The sequence below is a fragment of the Rutilus rutilus genome (genome assembly GCF_951802725.1).
Source record: "Rutilus rutilus genome assembly, chromosome: 1".
Taxonomy (NCBI): domain Eukaryota; kingdom Metazoa; phylum Chordata; class Actinopteri; order Cypriniformes; family Leuciscidae; genus Rutilus; species Rutilus rutilus.
Genome location: NC_140209.1, coordinates 65,141,538 through 65,158,979, shown reverse-complemented (window position 1 = coordinate 65,158,979; position 17,442 = coordinate 65,141,538). Strand labels below are relative to the sequence as shown.

Below are 17,442 nucleotides of genomic sequence, written 5' to 3'. Positions count from 1 at the left end.
TAGGCTTTTCATTTTTGTCTGTCAGTGAAGAAAGTAAACATAGGGTCGACCGGTCAACTAATAGGTTGATTTCTGAATCATTTTCTCAGAAGAGTTCACTTACTGAAAGCTGCTAGGAGAGCTAGGTAGCCTAACTAAGTTTATTAAATTCATTCACAATATGTACACATTCATTATTGATCTTATTCCTTATACAGGGCCGTAGACAGGGCTTTATAATCAAAGAGGTCCTACATTTAAGGTTGTTAGGGAGTTACATTTTTTTTATTTCTCTGATATGTGCATTTCAAGACGTTTGAAGGCCAAAAAAAGAATAAGAAATAGCTTTAAAATCATGTCAGCGGGCAGTAGATTATTTGTCAATACCTGCTCTCACTTCTTATCCATCACTTTTCCTCTCAGTCTCCTCATCTCGCCCTTGATTTGCATGCTCTCACCTCTCGATTTGCATGCTCTCACCTCTCGATTTGCATGCTCTCACCTCTCATGGCACTTGTGTCTGGATCGTTGGATCGCTGATCGATTGCTCCTGTCTGCCTCGCTGCCTGCTGTGAGTGTGTTTGCTTCGGTGCTGTAAGCTCCGTCTTAGCCTCGTATTTCTTTGTTTTGAACCATCATTTACTACATTTTGTAGTTGTTTATACTAAATACAGCTTACCCAACATCTCATCTCAACATTTTTGTCTGTCAGTGAAGAAAGTAAACATACTAGGGTCGACCGGTCAACTAATAGGTTGATTTATGAATCATTTTCTCAGAAGAGTTCACTTACTGAAAGCTGCTAGGAGAGCTAGGTAGCCTAATTAAGTTTATTAAATTAATTCTCAGCATGTACACATTCATTATTAATCTTGTGCCTAACATGATGAAAACGGCTTTGTTAATGTTTCTTGTCCCCTCACAATGACAGTAAACTTATTACATTACATGAGTCACGTTACATAGGCCTATTTTCAGTTCAAAATGGCGAAATTCGACAAAAGTATATTTGTTTGCCTGATTATTTTTGTCATTCGTTTAACATTTATGACCTAAAAAAAAACTGTCAAATGTGAAATGTTTAGTTTAGCTACTTACATCTTATCTCGCACTCGATAAACTGAAGCGTCAGTCGCTCTGCTCAAATTCGCGCTCAGCAGCTTCTGTGAACATAAGTCCCGCCTACTTTGATTTGATTGGTCATCTCAAATAATATTTGAGATGACCAAGATGTGTGTGTGTGTGTTCATCTAAGCCTCATTGGTCTGTCACTGCTTGTCAATGTCAGAATATTATTCTGACATTGACAAGCAGTGACAGACCAATGAGGCTTAGATGAACACACACACACACACACAAACCCTGTCCTCTGTTTCTGACGTGCGCTCCGCTCTGCTCGGCGCCACTGCGGATTAAAGATGAAGAATGCGCTGAATCTGATTATATAACCAGACTGAAGCGAACACTATTTCAGAAAACACAATAGCCCTGGGACGTCGGGCTAGCGATTTTGCGAGCCCTGGGACACATTTGTTGTGTCCAACAACAAATGTTGAGGTACCATCTAGTTTCTTGCGCGTGTGAACGTCATGGCAACGTACAACACAAAGTACCTCATACAGGAAACACTTAACGTAACACGTAAATGCGCATAACTAACGTAAATCAAGCAAGCTAGTATGCACAGGCTATGAAGTTTTGGCGAAATAACACAATAGCGGACCGTAGTGAATGTGGAATTTTTTCCAGAAAACTTCTTGCACAAAATAAATTCAAGCACTTTCAAGGACCCGTCTCTATGTATGTTTATTTTCAAACACTTTCCAGGGCCTTGAATATTTTTTTTGCAGATTCACAAACTTTCAAGGATTTCAAGGACCCGTGGGAACCCTGTGTAACAGATAACGCAGCTAGCATGCTACGAGCAGTTGGACTGACAGAGACATTGCACATTGGCTGTTTTCCACATGTCCTAAACTTGGCATCACAGGCTGCTCTCAAGATGCCTGCAGTATCAAGGCTTCTAGGCAGACTGAGGCGGATCTCCACATTTTCCCACCGGAGCACCATAGCCAGCCAAGAACTAAAAAAAAAACCCCAGAAACTGCTGGACCTGCCACAGCACAAGTTAGTGACCGATGTACCAACGCGTTGGAATAGTGCATTTGAAATGGTGGAAAGATGTCTAGAACAGCAAGCTGCTATCTCTGCTGCACTACTTGCCCCTGAGATACGAAAACAAGAGAAAGATCTGAGCTCCCTTACAGAGGCAGACATAACAGCAGCAGAGGCTGTTGCACTGGCTCTGAAGCCAATGAAGAAAGCCACCTTAGTCATATCTCAAGAAGGAACCCCAACTCTCTCTGTCATCGCCCCTCTGAGAGCAAGACTTCTGGAAGAGATGCATCCGCCCCGACTGATCCTGTGATGGTGAAGGAGATGAAATCTGCTGTGCATCAGGATCTCCAGAAAAGGTATTTATTATCATTATGACACTTTATTCTAAGACAGTTGTTTTGAATTATACTAATTTCATAATGATAATTTTTATATTTTGTTGTAATAGAAATGTATTATATTTATTTTAAGGTACACAGGCATAAAGGAACAACTCTACTTGGCTTCTGCCCTGGACCCACGCTTTAAGGCCCTGCCTTTATCGACTGATGATGAGCGTGAGGAAGTCTTCACCCAACTCACTGATAACACTAAGACACTGGCAACTGGAAAAAGCTCAGTAAGTACTGTATAGTGTGAATAAAAACATTATGTATTTTTATTATTAATGATACACTGCAATTATGAATTTAAACCTAACTATATTGTTATATACACTATTTCGAAAAGGGTGATAACTATTTACAATACAATTCCTTTGCTTTCTCAACAGAGTGGACCAATAAATGCAGAGGCCAATGAAGCAGAACCAGCTGAGGACTCTGGACCCCCATCCAAGAAGAAAAGAGACTCTTGTGCATTGGCAGATCTCCTTGGGCAGACATATACTCCAGAAGCAGACTCCATAAAAACAAGAGATGATGCAGTAGATGAGGTGATGAAGTACAAAGAGGTAAAACCAGTACCACTCAGCACTAATCCACTCAGCTGGTGGAAGGAACATGAGGTGGAATTCCCTCTTTTGTCATGCCAAGCTAAGCGATACCTCTGTATTCCTGATAGTCGTGTACCAGCTGAGAGAGTCTTCTCAACAGCTGGTGACATTGTCACAGCCCAGAGAAGTGCACTGACGCCTGAGCATGTAGACCAGCTGCTTTTCTTGAACAAAAACCTGCATGTGCACTAGTTTGATAACAAATGCTTCAGAGTTAACATGTTATTGTACTAAAATGTTATGAGTTATATGATGGAAATGTCTGTAATGTCCTACATATAGGCACAGTAAATAAGCCAAAGGTTCTCTGATCAGCTGTTCAGTGTTATTTATTGTGTTGGCAAAATAGCACTTTGTAATGTTATAATATCTATGGTTGCACTTTTTTTTATGAGTATGCACATTTTGTGCTTCTGTTTACATTTCTTTTATAACTTGAATGTATAGGAAAAAAGAAATATACTTTCTACTACTTACAGTTACATGCACTTTAGAGGTGTTAATAAAGCACCTGTTTGTTACAGTTGTGGTTTGTATTCAACACATGTACAATATTGTACAGTTTGTTCTGCTAAATAAACCATGACAGGAAACTGGGGTCAATTTGTTCTTGAACATTGGTAATACTGCACACATTATTTAAAAATATACTAATTACTTGTGTATTTACTTATTATTGAATCGATATCGAAGCTAATAAATCAATATCGAATCGAAATCGAATTGAATTGTGAAATTCCTAACAATACCCAGCCCTATCTCAGAGACACAGAATCTCACACACACACACACACACACTCTCTCTTCAGAAGCTTGAGTTCTGCGAGTGAACATCATCTCAGAGACACAGAATCACACACACACACACACACTCTCTCCAGAAGCTTGAGTTCTGCGAGTGAACATCATCTCAGAGACACAGAATCACACACACACACACACTCTCTCTTCAGAAGCTTGAGTTCTGCGAGTGAACATCATCTCAGAGACACAGAATCACACACACACACTCTCTCTCTCTCTCTTCAGAAGCTTGAGTTCTGTGAGTGAACATCTCAGAGACACAGAATCACACACACACTCTTCTCTCTCTCTTCAGAAGCTTGAGTTCTGCGAGTGAACATCATCTCAGAGACACAGAATCACACACACACACACACACACACACACACACACACACTCTCTCTCTTCAGAAGCTTGAGTTCTGCGAGTAAACATCATCTCACACACACACACACACACACGCACGCACGCACGCATCCAGACAGTATAGACTCTATCTCCATCTTCACAGTAGTGAACGTGCCTATAGAGAGAAATGCACATTTCGTACGGAATCGGATTACATTAGAGAGTTGTCTGTTTCTTTTCATTTTTAATTGTTTTGTTTAAAAGTAAACATTTCAAGCTTTCTGTGGATATATTTCTGAGTTTCGGTTCATTTACGAGACGAGCTCCAGTTCACGAGCAAAGCAATCACGCCGGCGCCTCCATGTCCTGATTATACTATCTGCTATATTTGCTTCTCATTTATCTCATATTAAGCATCTTTTGCAGCGATTTTTGTGTGAACATAACAGTGAACACCCCTGACCACTCTGTGAGTTTCATGTCTTTGTAAACGAAAGTTTAATGCGTTTTAGGAACTACTGTTCCAGTGCACCTATGCAGCCATTCTGGAGGTTTTGGGGAAAGCGAAAGAAACCTAAAATTCTCGGGACAGCAGCATGTGTCCAAATTTTTATCTTAACCGTTCTATTTCATCAGAAACGATCTGTAAACAGGGCTTTAAGTGTAAAATACCAAACGTGTCCTTTAACTTTCTCTTTTCACCTAATTACCACTGGAAGACATTGCCTTTCAAACTGACCTTAAAATGATATGCAGTGTCTTGATCAAGTCTTGACTAACTTTTGACGTCAAATTGATATCAAGGTGCCCGCTGGGTAATAAAGCTTGTTGGTTTAATTAATTACAACAGCGAAGTTAAGTTAAGATATTCGTGTTTAGACGGAGCTCGGATGTACTATATATCGGATTTGTATTCATTTATTTACTTATTTATGCAGCAGTGCATGCTGGGAGTTTTATACTATCCTGGAACCCAGCATGCATTGCGACATGAATGTTGATGTCTGTGTGTGTCTGAGTCATGCAGTAGTTCAAAATGTTTTAATGCAGTATATGATTTCAATATTCTTCAGAATAACTGCTTACAGAAACATTGCTGGATTTCATGAGGTAGATGAACAGATATATGACAAATATTAAATAGCCATTAATTCAAAGCTTATACACAGGACGAGATCAGAAAATCATATTCAAAATGTCCAAAATGATCATGGCATCATCACAACAGCCAAAAACACCTGATCAACTACCTCTTGACTTTGTCTTGCCATAACAAATGTGTTTTATAAGCTCACAGTTACAGCAGCCAGAGAGAAACTAATGTTATAAAGTCAAGGGCCAAGAGACCAACTAAAGCAAATACTGATCAACATCATGGTGACTACAAACTTTATTATATTCAATAAAACATAAAAAACTAAATATTTGTTAATTCTCAACTAATTCTCAACTTTTGTACATGTATGAAATAAATAATGTTAAACTGGTTTGTACACTGGTTTCATACTCAGTGTGGCTGGAAGTCAGTTGTAGTTCTTGTGTTTCTCTTTTTTCTGTTCTTGTTTCTCTGTCCTTCAGTGATTCTGCTTATCAGGTGTTCATCATGTAGGGAATAGTGAATGAGGGTATAGGGTGTGATTTTGAACACAGCCTCAGAGTGTCGACTTTGAGCGCTGTTAATTCACAGTATATTCCTGTAAGCTATTTTCTCAAAAACGACAAATATATCAAAGACTGCATTGTTTTCTACGGTAGATTACTGTTTTAATGGAAAATGGTATGATACTGTCAGAACTTTTTTTTGACAGATATTATATGATATTTGTGGTTTTAAACCAATCTATTGTATAAAGTGCTGTATAAACAATCATGACATGACTAGACAGGAGTGCCGAATAGCAGAGCTGCTTTCTTTACTGCTGATTTCTCATCACTGTGTTTTTGTTGTGTTTGTTATTAAGAGCAACTTAACGATTTTGAGCGCTGTTAATTCACATTATATTCCTGTAGGCTATTTTCGTTTTCTACGGTATATTACTGTTTTAATGGAAAATGGTATGAAATTGTCAGAATTTGGCTTTTTTTTACAGCAGGGGTTAACAGTGTGCATAACACGAGAATGAACCTTATTGGTTCTTGCAGAAGATCAAACGTGCTCCGTAACAAAAGAATAACTCACACATTCTCACACATCAAGCAAGCATGTCTAAGCTTCCGTTTAACATAACTGATGTGTGCGTTGGTGAATTTTATATGTGAATAAAAGAGTCAATTAAATCTGTTAATTATATAAAGTGATGTCTCTTCAGAAAATTTGGATTAAACTAAATTCAAATAGATCAGTTTCACAATCTCTTTATGAACTTTTTGAAGCGTTGAAGTGGTAGCACTGTCAATGGAGGGACAGAAATATCTCAGATTTTATTAAAAATGTCTTCATTTCTGTTCTGAAAATGAATGAAAGTCTTACAGGTTTGGAACGATATGAGGGTGAGAAAATAATGACAGAATTTTCATTTTTTGGTAACTAACCCTTTAAAAAAACAAAACCAATCACACCAGACAGGATTATTGTTATATTACTTAACATACTTGAGTTTGTCCAGATGGTTGAGAGTATCAGAGAGCAGCTTCAGTCCTGATTCTCCTGGGTGATTGTAGCTCAGATCCAGCTCTCTCAGGTGTGAAGGGTTTGAACTCAGAGCTGAAGCCAGAGCAGCACAACCTTCCTCTGTCACCAAACACTGAGATAATCTACAACAACAGTAAGCGTCCATGTTAGTGTGCTTCTTCTACTGGTGGCATCTGATTGATTTGAATGAAATCACAGTGTTGTAAAATGTGCAAATTATCAGATACAAATTATCTAAAGGATCTAATTGTAAGTTATAATTTCAAAATACTCTTATATACAAATCCTAAAGCACAAATTCATACAAATCGCAACTTGTCTTCCTCATTTCATCTGTTCAGAGGAACACGACAAGGATGTCCCATCAGCACTAATTTTTGCTCTTGCTATTGAACCACTTGCACAAAGTATCCGTTTAGATCCCCAAATATATGGCTATCAGACTAAGACTACAACAAATAAAATTTCGCTATATGCAGATGATATTCTGCTATATGTGACTAAACCTCTCCTCTCTATACCATCCATTCTTGAAAAAATTTAAATGTTTGGGAAATTTTCAGGATATCAAATTTCCTGGACCAAGGACCAAGAGTTTACTAATGCCAGTTCATGACATCCCTCAAACAACGTTGGCAAGATTCCCCTTTAAGTTTACCACTGATAAATTCACATACTTAGGCATAAAGGTTACAAAGCAACTTTCCTCTCTCATGCAATCTAACTTTCCACCTTTATTGGAACAACTTAAAAACAAAATTCAGTTTTGGAAAACCTTACCAATATCACTACTTGGGAGGATAAACGCCATCAAGATGATCTTTCTTCCACAAATATTATACTTGTTTCAAAATATTCCTGTTTTTAAAAAAAAATCCTTTTTCAAGAAAATATATTCAATTATTCAACCCTTTCTGTGGGATTACAAGACTCCAAGAATTAGCAAAAAACATTTAACCAAATCTAAAACGAACGGAGGTCTATCCCTTCCAAATTTTATGATGTATTATTGGGAGTGTGCTTTTAAAAGTATAAACTCCTTCAACATCACTTCTAACACACTTCCCACCTGGTTAGCTATTGAAATAGAAGACTGTGATCTATATTTACCTACAGCCCTAGTACTTTCACCAACGCCGCTTGACAAATCAAAGGACGTTCAAAACCCAATCATACATAATTTATCTCGTATATGGAAGCAAATCAAATCACACTTTACCCACAAAACATTACCCCTTTCTTTACCAATTGCAAAAAATCCATCCTTTGTCCCTTCTACTTTAGATCTGACGTTTTCTAATTGGAGGAAATTAGGATTATGTTGTATCCGTGACCTGTATACTGAGGGTAAATTTGCTTCCTTTGCACAACTACAGACAAAGTTCAAATTACAAAGCAATAATTTCTTTAGATACCTACAGGTCAGAGACTACATCCGAAAATTCATGCCAGGTTTCGAGACACAACCACAATCTATGCTAGATGAATGTTTCACTATACCCCTATATAAAGATAAATTTATCTCTAATATATATAACAAACTACAAGCAATATCTTCCCCCTCGTCCAATAAATATAAAGATAGTTGGGAGAAGGACATGGATATCCATATTCCTGATGACATCTGGGAAGAATCGCTGGAATACATACACTCCTGCTCCAATAATACGAGACATTGTCTTATACAGTTCAAAATTATACATAGGCTTCATTTTTCAAAAGTAAAGATCCACAGCATTTTCCCGAACGCTTTATCAAGCTGTGATAAATGTCAGTCCCTCAATGCAACACTTTTTCATGATTTTTTTTCCTGCCCTAAAGTTGCCACTTATTGGTCTGATGTATTTAATGTGCTGTCAAGAATTTTTAAGACTACATTGTCACCGGAACCATTGTTGATTATTCTTGGCACATCACAACTATTTAGAAAATTGACTTCAGCCCAGCAGCGGTTCATTTCCTACTCTCTTATTACTGCAAAGAAGTTACTTCTGATGTCATGGAAAGGGCCAGCGATACCCACTGACAAAATGTGGCTTCGGGATCTGTCCAATACTTTACATTTGGAAAAAATTAGATATTTGTTGAAGGATAATCTCTCAGGTTTTTATAATATTTGGCAACCCATCATAGACTTCTTACAATCAGTATCTGTTTAAACTCTTATTTTCCTGCATTTTATTTGTATAAACTCTTATTTTACTTCTCGCTACAAAATTTGCATTCTACTTCCGCTCTGTTTTTTGTTGTGGTTTTTTTCTGTTCTGTTTTGGTTTATATGTACACTTATACAAAAATACTTGAGCCTCTCTTACATTGTTGATTGAAAACTGTATAATATATGTATGCTTAAAAAAAAAAAAAAAAACACCTCTATTTTTACCCATAAAATCTAAAAGAATTAACCCTCTGGGGTCGACAGACATACCGGCGCCTTTTGATGGATTCTTTTTACATAATAAAATACTAATTTATGTAATTTATGGTAATATGGTTATACAGCAATACATCATTCGAAATTGTAAAAAGTTTACTTTCATTTGTGTCCACTTGCAATCAAAACAAAACAAACAGGATGTTTTCAGCCGTCTCTGTGAACTTTTTTCTGCAGTGCATCAAAAAAGGAAAACAAAACTCTGCAAATATTTGTCACATAGACATGAGCAATATATCTGTAGATACATTTAAGTGTCTACTTTTAAATTATCCCATTTAAAACAAAAACAAATATTCTCTGTTTATTTAATCTGTATAAGAGAGAGAGATGTAACTGTCTCTCATGTCAGCTTCCTGCAAATGTGAACATGCCAACAGAAAGCGCACGCTATTCATATGGTAATGATCTGAGGCAATTCATGCAAACAGAGTCAACTCCCACATCAACTCAAACGCATCACGTTTCATCAGAATGATCAGATTCGTTTACTTTAATTTTGGGATGCAGTGAGAAATAATCCTTGAATAAGAATAATTTCTGAATAAGAATAATTTCAGAATAAGTTTGCCACGATATGTCCTTGAGTGGTTATTTTTCACAGACCCTCAAGTACCTCAGTGTGTTGAGTTGACAGTTTAGACTATTCAGTCCAGCACAGAGCAGCTTCACTCCTGAATCCTGCAGGTCATTGTTACTCAGGTCCAGCTCTCTCAGGGAGGAGTTTGATGAGTGTAAGACTGAAGACACAATTTCACAGCACTGACCAGTGAGCTTACAGTGTGCCAACCTAAACAGGGGAGAAATGATAAACAAATCATTACAAACACAATATTATTACTACAGACTTGTGTTTTTAGGGCACTATATGCATTGTCTATTGTTTTTGAGAAAGTGTCTGCAAAGAACATGAATGTAAATGTACCGATATACTTCAAGGGAAATCATTGTCCCCAAAAAACAATTTAAATCAATAATTAAATAACTTGTTTAAATCAAATTGTTCGGGTACCAGACAGGAGTAGGCCAGTCAAAATAAACCCAGGATAGCGCAAGCACTTGTTACATACAACAAAACTAAAAATGTTTAAATATTTAAATAAACATAAAAGGGTTTAAACACCCCTCAAATGACACAGTCAAAGTTAACTTGATATTAACTTGATATAATATCAATAAAAAACAACCAATCAAAGAAATTAAAAATTAAAAATGATCAAACTAAGAAATAAACAATCGTTGAACAACAATTTCAATCCCCAATACTTTCAGTCACCACTACTTTTTTTTTTCTTGGTTCTCTTTCACACATAAATAGAAATACATAAGCAGTGAACCCATGCAAATAGATCAGTTGGTAGTAACAGGGTTTCAGCAACAGTAGATTCACATGTCCACATAAACTCGAAAATGTGGGATGCGGTGAGAAATAATATTAAGAATTGAGAAACTGAGAAAAGAATATACCTCAGAAAAAGAGCAAAACTGGTTTCGGTTTTATTTTGAGGGACTTGATACATCCGAGGATATAATTTATGATGAGCCAGTTATTTATTTTTTACATTAGAAAACATGCAATTTTTTTACATAAACATGCACTATAAAAAAAGTGAAAGTGCAGTTGTTGCTTTAAGGAGGTATTTCTAACTGTTTCTACCTATACATTCTAATTTTGTTGTTGTAACCTAATTCAATCAGGTTTATTTAACATAAAATAATGTTTTAAGTTATTTTTTTCGATATCAATCTACACTGTATAATGATACAATTTTTTTAAATAAACAGATTTGTGATACTGAAATATTTACTTTGCTTAAGTACACAAAGCCTTAACTCAGTACTTATTTAAAGCACCTAATCTGGAGCAGATTACAGTTTAAAGTCTTTTTGGGTAAGATGTGGATTTTTCTCCCATTCTTCTTTGCAGGTCCTCTCATGCTCTGTGAGGTTGGATGGGGACCGTCTAAGGCCACAGACAAGGGACACCCTGGACAGATGGCCAGTCCAGCACAGGGCTCACACACAGACACATATATTCACATCTATGGACAATTTACTGTCTCCCATACACTTTCTGGATTGTGGGGAAAACCCACACCAACACAGAGAGAAAATGCATACTCCACACAGGAAGGCAATTAATTACATATGCATTATGGCATTTGGTGTATAGATTGATGTGAAAAAAAATTAAGCATTTCAGAATAAGTTTGCCACGATATGTCCTTGAGTGGTTATTTTTCACAGACCCTCAAGTACCTCAGTGTGTTGAGTTGACAGTTTAGGCTATTCTGTCCAGCACAGAGCAGATTCACTCCTGAATCCTGCAGGTCATTGTTACTCAGGTCCAGCTCTCTCAGGGAGGAGTTTGATGACTGTAGGACTGAAGACACAATTTCACAGCACTGACCAGTGAGCTTACAGTGTGCCAACCTAAACAGGGGAGAAATGAGAAACAAATCATTAAAAAAAAGGTGTGTGACTGTTCAAGTCTCTCTTTTGAGATCAGTGTGCTCAATAATGTGCCTTTTTGTCCTTCATTATGTATATTTGGATTGTGTTGTTCCAAAAAAAAAAAACCTTATTTTTGGGTCTTACATTTTTTGTTTTCACAAACCACGCACAAACGCCATTTTCTCAAAACTACACACTTTTGCAAACATGCCGCTCACATTTTACTGTAGCAGAGTTTGTGCTGAATACAGTGTAATCAGACTTTAGCCATGAAAATGTTATAAGTAACAGAAATAAGCACAAATGTCAGGGCATGTCAAAACACATCCAGGCCCCAGAGGGTTAAAATTACTCATATCATAAAATAAGACTTTAATCATATCACCCACCAATAATCGTGTTAAATAATTGTGATTTCAATATTGACCAAAATATTCGTGATTATTTTTGCCATAATCAAGCAGCCCTAATATATATATGTACAGGTGCGTCTCAAAAAATGTGAATATCGTAAAAAAGTGCAATATTTTTCATCAGTTATTTCATAAAGTGAAAATGTAATATATTCTAGACTAATAACATGTAAACTAAAATGTTTCAAACCTTTGTTTATGTAAATGTCGATAACTACAGACTACAGCTCAAAAAATAAAATAAAACCCCTTTTATCTCAAAATATTAAAATATTTAATTTCAAATGTGATTATATTACCATTCATACAGTATAAATACAGGGTATCTCTCTGTCTAGTTCAGTACTCTCAACCACAATCATGGGGAAGTCTGCTGACTTCACAGTTGTCCAGAAGACGATCATTGACACGGAGGGTAAGTCACAAAAGGTCATCACTGAAAGGGCTAGCTGTTCGCAGAGCGCTGTATCGAAGCATATTCATGGGTAGTTGACTGGAAGGAAAAAGTGTGGCAGGAAAAGGTGCACAAGCAACGGGGATGACCGCAGCCTTGAGAAGATTGTCAAGTGAAGCCGATTCAAGAACTTGGTAGGGCTTCACAAGGAATGGACTGAAGCTGGAGTCAGTGCATCAAGAGCCACCACTCACAGACGTCTTCAGGAAATGGGCAACAACTGTCACATTCCTAGTACCAAGCCACTTCTGAACCAGAGACAACGTCAGAAGCGTCTTACCTGGGCTAAAGAGAAAAAGAACTGGACAGTAGCTCAGTGGTCCAAAGTCCTCTTTTCAGATGACAGTTAATTTTGCATTTCATTTGGAAGTGTCTGGAGGAAGAGTGGAGAGGCACAGAATCCAACTTGCTTGAAGTCCAGAGTGAAGTGATTCCCTCCAGCAACTTCGTCACGGAAGGGAACGCATGTGCTCATAGGAGCATCTAACCGCAAGTACACAACCTCCTAATTCTTGCTGAACTGATGCAAATCTTATTAAGCAAACGAACTAAGGTTGAATTTCTAGTGTATTGATTCTCTCAGGTTGCGGTCAAGAAATAGTGTCTAACGCTAGACATTTGGGACTCCATTCATACTCCGTTAATAACATCACTTTCTTCTGTCACTGTTTGAATGAATGTTTGTGTGTTTTCATTAGATTAGTTTGTGTGTATTAGAGTAGTTCAATAAAGTCTTGTTTGATTTTACAGATATACAAGTGCCTTGTGCTGTGTAAGTTACTGCCTTAAACTGTAGATTTTGTTACCTTGCTCATAATCAGTGATCATAATTTTATGATACTATTACCATAGGATAATGTCCAGAATTGATCAAATACCCTTATCTCAATTTATACAAAATAGTTGACAAAGTGTTAAATATTAATTCTGAATCATTTGCATATTAATTCGGTTCTTGTTCACTGTAATTCAATCACCCTTTGAGTTATATTGATCCTAGTTCCCTTACACCGCAAGAAATGTTACGGATGGTTTTATTTCATCCGCACGCACTGAAACACTAGCAGTTCTGCACATTCACATTCTTCAGAACGAACAGAACTTGTCTGTGTTTTAGTGTGTGCAGAAGAATAAAACTAATGTTATGCCGGTTAATGTAATTGCCTCCTGCAGCATTAATGAAAGATCATGTCAGATAAAAGGGAAAAACATTCTACAGATGATATTTAATGTTTTGTCAGCTGGCTTTATTTCTTCAACAGCTTCAAGTTAAACGCACTTTCATGTTTTATACAGTTTCGCATTTATTTTCACACACCACTTACTGCGCCTATATTGAGACTTTTCTCTGCAAATCCATATAATTTGTGCTGTTACTGATGGAAAAATCAGTTTGCTTATAGTAGGACTTGTAACAGTAAAGGAACAACACAAAGTAACCCAAGTTTGCGTGATGAATATATGCGTGGTGTTGCAACTGGTAAATCAAGTGAGCTTGTGTCGCAGCGACCCATGTTCGATTCCAGTCAGTAGTGGTTCCTACATTCAATGTACATATATCTGTTCTCATTTTCTCACTGATGATATGCAAATTAGGCAAATTCTTAAGCTGGGCCATTATTTATAAAGATTTCTTTATTGTATTTGGAGCGCACTATAATGATGCCATTAGCACACTTCAAGTATACTTGAAATGCAATTGCAATGTGTTTTAAAAGCACTAAAAGTTTGTTTAATTAGTTGTAAACACAAACCTTAGAACATTAAGTTGACAGTTTGGACTCGTCAGTCCAATACAGAGCAGCTTCACTCTTGAATCATGCAGGCCATTGTTACTCAGGTCCAGCTCTCTCAGGGGGGAGTTTGATGATTGTAGAGCTGAAGACACAATTTCACACTGCTGATCTGTGAGATTACAGTCAGCCAAACTGAAAAAAAAAAGGATATTTGATAATAAGGCATGCAGGTGTCAAGACCAACTTCATCTATCATTATGGGGGTATTATGTTCATATTTCAATTCAGTTGATATTATGTTCATATTTTCACACTCACAGAGCTTTTCTGCAGTTCCTCAGAACAGGTAACAGTCTGCTTCGACCCTCTTGTGATGATATGATCTTGTACCTTTTAAGGTCAAACTCATCCATCACCTCCTCTGACATCAGGATCATGTTTGCCAAAGTTGAACATTGTGCAAGAGAAAGACGTTTGTTGTGTGTTCCAGATTTTAAAAATGCCTGCATTTCTTCAACAATAGAATTATTCTTCATCTCAATCAAGCAATGCGACAGATTCATCCATCTTTCAGGGCTGACATTGTTTTTTTGACCTCGTTTGAGGTTGTGGATTATTTTCTTGATGCTCTCTGGGTTGTTCTCTGTGTGAATCAGCAGATCCTGTAAGAGTCTCTGATTGGACTCCAGTAAGATGCCATGAAGGAATCGAAGCAGAAGATCCAGGTGTCCATTTTTACTTCTCAAGGCTTTATTCATTGCTCCCTTCAGAAACACATCCAGAGAAACATTTCCACACTCAGTTCTGGACTTTCCTGTCAGGAACATTTTCATAACTTCACTCTTCTTGTGTAAATAGCAGAGAAACACATACAGTGCTGCAAAAAACTCCTGAAAGCTCAGATGTACAAAGCTGTAAACCTTCCTGTGATAAATCACAGATTCCTCCCTAAAGATCTCAGTGCAAATCCCAGAATACACTGAGGCGTCAGTGACATCTATGCCACTCTCAATCAGGTCCTCCTCATAGAACATCACATTGCCCTTCATCAGCTGATTGAAAGCCAGTTCAGCAAGTTTCACAATCACTTCTCTGTTGGACTGCAGGAGATTCTCTGGATCTCTCTCTTCATACTTCTGGTTCCTCATACTAGTTTGAATGAGGAGGAAGTGTATGTACATTTCAGTCAGAGTTTGAGGGATTTCTGCACTGAGATCTTGTTTCAGGATGCTTTGAAGCACAGTGGCTGAGATCCAGCAGAAGACGGGTATGTGGCACATGATGTGAAGGCTTCTTGCTCTTCTGATGTGTGAGATGATTCTGCTGGCTTGATCCTCATCACTGATTCTCTTCCTGAAATATTCCTCCTTCTGAGGCTCATTGAATCCCTGAATTTCTGTCACACGGTTGATGTATTTGGAGGGGATCTGATTGGCTGCTGCTGGTCTGGTGGTGATCCAGATGAGAGCCGAGGGAAGCAGATCTCCTTTCATGAGGTTTGACATCAACACACCCACTGATGAAGACTCAGTCACATCAGAAACTTTCTCACTGTCTGAAAACATCAGTGTAATTCTGCTCTCATCCAGACCATCAAAGATGAACACAACTGTACATTCATCATAAACCTTTGAGTCCAGATCTTGAAGTTCAGAATGAAAGTCCAGCAGAAGTCTGTGAAGACTGTACTGATGATCTTTAATCAAGTTCAGCTCTCTAAATGGAAGCACAAATATGAAATCTACATCCTGATTGGCTTTTCCCTCGGCCCAGTCCAGAATGAACTTCTGCACAGAGACGGTTTTTCCAATTCCAGCGATGCCTTTAGTAAGAACAGTCTTGATTTTGTCTTTCTTCTCTCTTCTCTTCTCCTCATATCCTAGTTCAGGTGAAGGATCAAAGATGTCATTGCAGTTGATTGGAGTGTCTTGGAGGGTCTTATAACTTTTCTCCATCTGTAACACCTCGTGTTCTTCATTCACTCCTTTATTCTCTCCCTCTATGATGTACAGCTGTGTGTAAATCCTGTTCAGGAGGGTCTGATTCTCTTGTAGTTTGATTCCCTCAAATAAGCTCTCATACTTGTTCTTCATGCTGGTTTTGTGCTGGTCTTTGACTCTCTGCAGATCATCATGCAATGGCTGGTGAGAATCGAGCTGCAGGGCTGCTTCTGTGTCATGATGACTGATGTGTTTCTGACAGGAGGAGGATGTGCTGGTCTGACAGGACACATCTCTGATCTGGTCAGCTCTCCCACCACTGAAAACACATTAAGAAGACAGAGACACAAAAACAAACAGAAAAGACCTTTGTGAACAAAGAAAATATTTTAATATGTTTAATATGAAAATCATACCACATGTAGAAATAAGTGTTTGCTCTTTCAGACAAATTTCTATCTATTGTGTGTGATATGATTACATGTAATTAATTTACATGTAAATTGAGACTGATGACAGAGACTGCAAACTCAGTTTGTTTCTGCATTTCCTAGTTGCACATTGAAATCCCCTTTGCCACAAGTGAGGCATGTGAAAAGTCAGAGAAAATTATGGGTCTGTTTACACCTGGCCACTTCATGCGTTTTCTCAGATCGGACAGCTATCTGATTTATCAAAACGATTCCATTTACACCTGGTCACATAAATGTTTTCGCAAAATGGATACAAATCCGATCTTCAAATCCCACGCTAATGCAGATTTAATGAAGTTCACGTCAGCGAAAGCAACAGATATGAGCTGCATTTCATTGATCATCAGCTAATCTCAAAATCAAAAACGCAGTAGGAGAGAGCGACAACAGCCCTGGTAAGATCATTTCGGTTCTTTACTTTTAATGACGATGATTGTGTGTTAAGCGTCTACGACTTACTTTCACTTTGATTTGCGATAGTTTGAACGTTGGCTTGATGAATAGATGCTCAGCTTCTCATCTGCGGCGATGCGTGTTGCAGTAACGTCATCATATCTAGCTATAACATTACATATAGCCTATAACACGCTCTCACAAAGTTTATTTTTTAGCATTGTTGGGAGGGGTAAAATTTAAATATGTGGTTTCAAAAACCAGATGCATTTACACTTGTCCAGTTTCGTC

At 37.6% G+C, this 17,442-nt stretch overlaps 1 protein-coding gene and 1 long non-coding RNA gene across 10 annotated transcripts in view; one reads left to right on the top strand and one right to left on the bottom strand.

The window, feature by feature from the left end:
* Nucleotides 1-4,275, top strand: part of LOC311296799 — a 7,500-nt gene extending 3,225 nt beyond the window's left edge. Inside the window, exons 1-2 of the long non-coding RNA XR_014628709.1 lie at nt 1-2,716; nt 2,870-4,275. The exon at nt 1-2,716 is cut by the window's left edge and continues 3,225 nt beyond it. This is a non-coding gene — a long non-coding RNA (uncharacterized lncRNA). The remainder of the gene's footprint in view (nt 2,717-2,869) is intronic.
* Nucleotides 1-17,442, bottom strand: part of LOC311295070 (uncharacterized protein) — a 31,019-nt gene that overhangs the window by 4,366 nt on the left and 9,211 nt on the right. For all 9 annotated transcript variants that reach the window (XM_084416257.1, XM_084416252.1, XM_084416258.1 and 6 more), the window contains 5 exons: nt 14,664-16,604; nt 14,364-14,537; nt 11,548-11,721; nt 9,905-10,078; nt 6,815-6,976 (listed from right to left, as the gene is read on the bottom strand). In XM_084416257.1, the coding sequence (XP_084272383.1) occupies nt 6,815-6,976; nt 9,905-10,078; nt 11,548-11,721; nt 14,364-14,537; nt 14,664-16,604 (2,625 nt within the window). The remainder of the gene's footprint in view (nt 1-6,814; nt 6,977-9,904; nt 10,079-11,547; nt 11,722-14,363; nt 14,538-14,663; nt 16,605-17,442) is intronic.